We start from the raw sequence: 6,000 nt of genomic DNA on the forward strand, positions 1-6,000 counted from the left end.
TACATATACACTGACAACAAGGAAAGCTCCTAATAAGGTACGCCGAGCCAGTCTTGCTGTAAATATCCCTATGGCCTGAGAGAGAGAGAGAGAGAGAGAGAGAGAGAGAGAGAGAGAGAGAAGTCTAGGGGGAAACGAAGCGGATGGATTGTGGCCTTGTAAGGGTAAAGCTGCTCTTTTTCCCAGGGTCTGGACCCTAAACTCCGGCACGCTGCCAAAGGGGAAGGCAACAGTGTTTGGTGCCATCTACAGCCAGAATAGAGTCAACACCGAGATTTGCACTTCCTGAAGGAAATACCAATGCTTTCAGTGCTGAAAACCTTATTGTTATTGTTAGAATGGCCAAGGATCGATGCAACCCTAATTACTGGCACTCATTATAAAACGCTAGCATTCGCTATCATTCAGAAACTTGAAATAACGAATCAAGTCACTTTATGATAAGATTCCATTGGTTAATGCACCTGATCCAACTTATCAAGTCCTTTCATTTATAACACTATTCTTTGTATTATTGTTATTGTATTATAACAAAAAAACAATCTAATTTGACAAAAGCACACAACAAAATTACAAAAAAATTAAAGTAAACATTCATAAAAATACAATGGTATATAAATAAAACTGGTCATGACATCATCAGTCATGCATGCATTCAGAAACATGAAATGATAAATCAAGTCACTTTATGATAAGGTTCCATTAGTTAGTTAGTTAATGCATTAACAAACAGTGAATAATACATTTATTACAGTATTTATTTGTTTTGTTTTTGAATGTATTTTGATTTATTTATTAAATAAAAAATACAGTAAAAAAACTGTACTGACAAAATATTATTACAAATTATTATTAATCTTTATTGGCACTAATTTTAAAAACTATTATCAAGGTTGAAAAATTTCTGTAACATTGTAAACGTCCAGTTCAGTATGTCAAACATTTTGAATAATTAAGATTTAATAGTAAAAAAAATTATAATTAATACAATTTATTATTTCTTTTTTTAAAATTTTTTGTTTGTTTTTAAAAGAAGTCTCCTGGGCTGTTTTTGTTAAAAAAATTTAGTTAAACAGTAATGATATAAAATATTATTACAATATAAAATAACTGTTTTTCTATTTAAATCTATTGTGAAATGTGATTTATTTCTATGATGCAGCGCTGTATTTTCAGCATCATTACTCCAGTCTTCAGAAATCTTTCTAATATGCTGATTTGCTGCTCAATTATTATACATTTTTATTGGCACTCATTATAAAACGATAACATTCGCTATCATTCATAAACTTGAAATAATGAATCAAGTCACTTTATGATAAGGTTCCATTAGTTAATGCATTAACAAACAATGAATAATACATTTATTACATATTTATTCATCTTTGTTGATAAAAATACAGTGTGTAGTTCATGTTGACTCACAGTGCATTAACTGCATGTTAACTAGATAGCTCACAACTTATTCCAGGTAATAAATTACAAACAGAGGTAAACAAATAAACAGCCATCAGCTATTAATATCCACATCCAGAAATCTTCATCAAGACTTGAATAAATAAATTATAAAAAACAGTTATTTCCAGTATAGCCTAATACATTTTATTGTAATCATGTACTCTAATAATGCAATATATATATGGATTACTATTATTATTAAGAATAATATTATTACATGGATCACAGTGTACTATGCAATAATAATTTACAATAAAAAAAATTAATAACTAATAGTAAAAAAAACTAATAGTATATTTCTTTATTAAATTCGATAAATTTAATAAACAAATAAATTTATTTGATGAAACTCAAGTCTTCCTTATAATGTAATAAAAAATTCGAATACTTCGAAATAAAAATGTAAAATAATTACAATTAATGTCGCAAAACTTGAAATAATAAAAAAAAAATCTACATTTGTGTACTGTTGACTGAAAATCACGTCTGCTCTCGAGCGTGGTTTCGTGCTACGTCGTGTTCTTTCGACAAGTTCCGTTTTGATTCGGTAATTTCCGCTTACTCTCCTTCCTGTGTTGATCTCCGTCCCCAGTAAAGACACTCGGAGGCCATTATCCCGCTTTCATACCTTGAAGAAAAATAAATCGTTTTTTATAAATCAATTATTTATTCGTGCAAGTTGACCAAGCCCTCGTTGGAAACCTGCACCTTTACGAATCGTGAGGCACGCGCACCTCGCCTCGACAGTCCTTCGGATAATTTCGGCTGCTTTCGTGCGCCGCTGTTTTGAAATGGACACGACTGAACCGGCGGCGAAGGCGCTCGAGCTGGGCGACGCGTCCGCGGGAGAGACGGTAGGTTCGGATACCGAGTCGGAGGCCGAAGTCGCCACGATGACTGTGATGGGAGAAGCGGGAAACATCGACATCACCGAATCCCTGCCGAACCCAGAAGATGCCGAAGCGGCGTTCGCGGGTCAGTGTGCGCATGCGCAAACCACACGCTCTTTTAATCCATTATACAATGAATGATCTTTTCTTTTTCACTGATTAGAAAAAGGCTTGTTTTCACATTTATTAATCTTAATTCATGCTAATTTAAAGATTTACTAACGCATTATTAATATTAAAACTTGTGCTTGTTCACATTAGTTAATTTACATTGTGAATGAGCATGAGCTAACATTGAACGACTGCATTTTAATTTACTAACACTGACAAAGTTTAATAAATACTGTAATGCATGTATTGTTCAATGTTTGTTCATGTTAGTTATAACAACATTAACTAATGGATCCTTATTGTAAAGTGTTAGCGTTTTTCTGAGTGCCAAGAAAAAAATTATAATAATTAAAAATCATAATAATCAAATCAGCATATTAGAATAATTTCTGAAGGATCATGTGACACTGAAGACTGTAATGGCGCTGAAAATTCAGCGCGACATCAGAAATAAATCACATTTCACAATATATTTAAATAGAAAACATATATTTTAATTTGTAATAATATTATTACTGTTTTAATATGTATTTTTTATTTATTTAACAAAAACAGCCCAAGAGACTTCTTTAAAAAAAAAAAAAAAACACAATTAATTGTTATTTATTATAATTTATTTATTAAATCTTAATTATGCAAAATGTTTGACATACTGAACTGAACGTTTATAATGTAACAGAAATGTTTTAACATTGATAATACTTTTTTGTTTAATTAGTGCCAATAAAAAAAAAATTAAGCATCATATTAGAATTATTTCTAAAACTGGCTTAATGCTGAAAAAAAAATCAGCTTTGAATCATGCACTGGAATAAATTACATTTTACAATACATTGGGATAACTGGGAACAAATTTGTTATAATATTTTATGTAATTACTATTTTTATTACAGTATTTTTCTTTAATAAATACTAATGTGCACCTACCTACCACCTACCCAAAGTCATATAAAGTGTGTGTGTGTGTGTGTGTGTGTGTGTGTGTGTGTGTGCGTGCCTGCGTGTGTGTATGTGTGTGTGTGTGTGTGTTTTTGCAGAGGTGACAGCCGTCACTGTTGGGGACGTCCAGAGTTCAGATGGCTCTGTGTTCACGTCTACAGTAGCCACAGCAGCGTCCATCCCTGAACACGTGCTCGTAAGATAAAACACTCGACACCCATCAATCATTTACAGGTCAGAAGTCAGAATTGATTTCTTAAAGGGGGGGTGAAATGCTCGTTTTCACTCAATATCCTGTTAATCTTGAGTACCTATAGAGTAGTACTGCATCCTTCATAACTCCAAAAAGTCTTTAGTTTTATTATATTCATAAGAGAAAGATAGTCTGTACCCATTTTTCCCGGAAAAACACGACCGGCTGGAGGCGTGGCGTGTGGGCGGAGCTAAAGAATCACGAGCGCCAGTAGGCTTTTGCGTTGAGAGCGTTTGGAAGCTGTGACATTAACCATAAGGAAAAAACCATCCCAAACAAACCATGGCTAACAGTCAGATTCAGCCGTTTATTTATGATCCAGAATCAGATCCCGAGGCTGAAACTGAACGAGAGCAGCAGCAGCAACGAATCGCTCCGAGCGGGGCTCGAACCCAGGTCTCCGATGGGAGGCGAACACACTAACAAGGAGGCAGAGATATTTTAAGCAGTTTTACTCACCGCCTGCGGTTCCAACACACGATCGTGACCCTTTTTCGTTGGGACTGCATTATCCTTAAGAAATAAACGATGTGCAAATCCGTCGTCAAACTGGGCCTTGTTTGTAAAACAAGCATCTTCGAAATGCAGGGAACAAACACAAACACTTGCACAACTCCGTTGATGCTCTGTAAAAATAAACTCCATCCACTGGTCCCTTAATGCTGTTTCTCTTTTGGTAATCTGTGCAGGGTTGTCCTGCCCTGGCAACCAAAAACACACTCCTTTTGTGACATTTTGCGACGCTCTCGCTCTGATCAGTGAATGTCTGTGCTCTCAGTGCTCTGCTATACGGGAGCGCGCGCTCTTCCGGCAGAAGTGCCTTAGGACCCATATAAGGAAATTCCGCTCCATCTAACGTCACACAGAGCCATACTCGAAAAAAACGTTCCGAAACTTGTGACAAACCAGAAGGAGTATTTTGGGAACAGAAATACTCCTTCAAACGTACAACTTAATTTTTTAAACTTTGTCCATGTTTAGCATGGGAATCCAACTCTTTAACAGTGTAAAAAACTCAGTATGCATGAAATAGCATTTCACCCCCCCCTTAATAAAGTCATGAAATATTGGCATATGACAATACCATGATACTTTGATAGAAACCAAAACTGGCACTGTATGATTATTAATATATTTTCCCATACCATGATAAAACCATCTTGCATGTCCAAAAATGTTTAATTTGGATAACTTATTTTATAACTAATTTCAAATAATGTAAAAGTGTTCAATAATGTTAATTTAAAATGATTATTGTAATGTTTTAGAAATTGAAAATGTATATCAAAATTATACGTATGATATATTGAATTTTTTTTTAATTGAACCTAATTAAACTAAAACTAAAACCAAGGGACAGTATTGTAACTATATTAATATATAATGATAAAACCATCTTACATGTTATTTTAGTTAACTTTTTAGTATCATAGAGATTTAGTATCATATATTTTTATCAGGATTTTGAATTAGTTTTTATTTTTATAATTTCATTAAGCTTAGTTAGTTTTAGTATTTTTGTGTCATTTTTTATTAGTTTGAGATTTGTATATATTGCATATATTGCAGTCAAACAATTAATTGTGATTAATCACATTCAAAATAAAAGTTTTTATTTGCATGATATACGAGTGTGTACTTGTGTATATTTATTATGTGTATATATATAAATAAAAAATGTGCATGTATATATTTAAGAAAAAATATGATGTTTATATATTAAATATATTTTTAATATAATAAAGTAAATATATAAATGTATGTACATTTTCTTAATATATACTGTATGTGTGATGTGTGTATATATATATATATATATATACACACACACATACATTTATTATGTAAGCAAAAACTTTGTTTTGCTAATGATTAATCACGATTAGTGTATGTATATGTATATATATACACAGTATATTTATTAATATTATTATTTATACAATATTTACTATAGTTTTTATTAATTTCAGTAGTCATTTTAGTACGTCAAGTTAAACTAAATTAAAATGAGATAAGAAAGCTTTCCTTGGCAACTAGCTGAAATAAAATACATTTTTATTATATTTTATTCAATTTCAGGTAGGGTTTATTTTACGTCAGTTAACAAAAATAGTTATAGTTTCAGTTTTAGTCCAAAACAATCATGGTAATACTATACATCTTTAGTAAGTGTGAAGTAAATGTAAGGACAGGTATGTTTTGGATCAAGATAAAGAGCTCAGATTTAATATTTAATATGTGTTAACGGATTGGTGCAGACGGGCAGAACCACGCTTCAGATCGGAGACAGTCTGAGTACCCAGAAGGCCACGCTGATCGTGGTGCACACGGATGGGAGCCTCGTAGACG

General features: G+C 32.6%; 1 protein-coding gene across 1 annotated transcript in view; it reads left to right on the top strand.

The window, feature by feature from the left end:
• The first annotated feature begins 1,932 nt into the window (after window positions 1-1,932).
• The window catches only part of LOC113060350 (deformed epidermal autoregulatory factor 1 homolog), a 15,044-nt gene continuing 10,976 nt past the window's right edge, over window positions 1,933-6,000 (top strand). Inside the window, exons 1-3 of the mRNA XM_026229215.1 lie at window positions 1,933-2,433; window positions 3,497-3,594; window positions 5,910-6,000. The exon at window positions 5,910-6,000 is cut by the window's right edge and continues 39 nt beyond it. Of these exons, the coding sequence (XP_026085000.1) occupies window positions 2,250-2,433; window positions 3,497-3,594; window positions 5,910-6,000 (373 nt within the window). The 5' untranslated portion in view covers window positions 1,933-2,249. The remainder of the gene's footprint in view (window positions 2,434-3,496; window positions 3,595-5,909) is intronic.

This window comes from Carassius auratus, chromosome 42 (genome assembly GCF_003368295.1).
Source record: "Carassius auratus strain Wakin chromosome 42, ASM336829v1, whole genome shotgun sequence".
Lineage (NCBI taxonomy): Eukaryota > Metazoa > Chordata > Actinopteri > Cypriniformes > Cyprinidae > Carassius > Carassius auratus.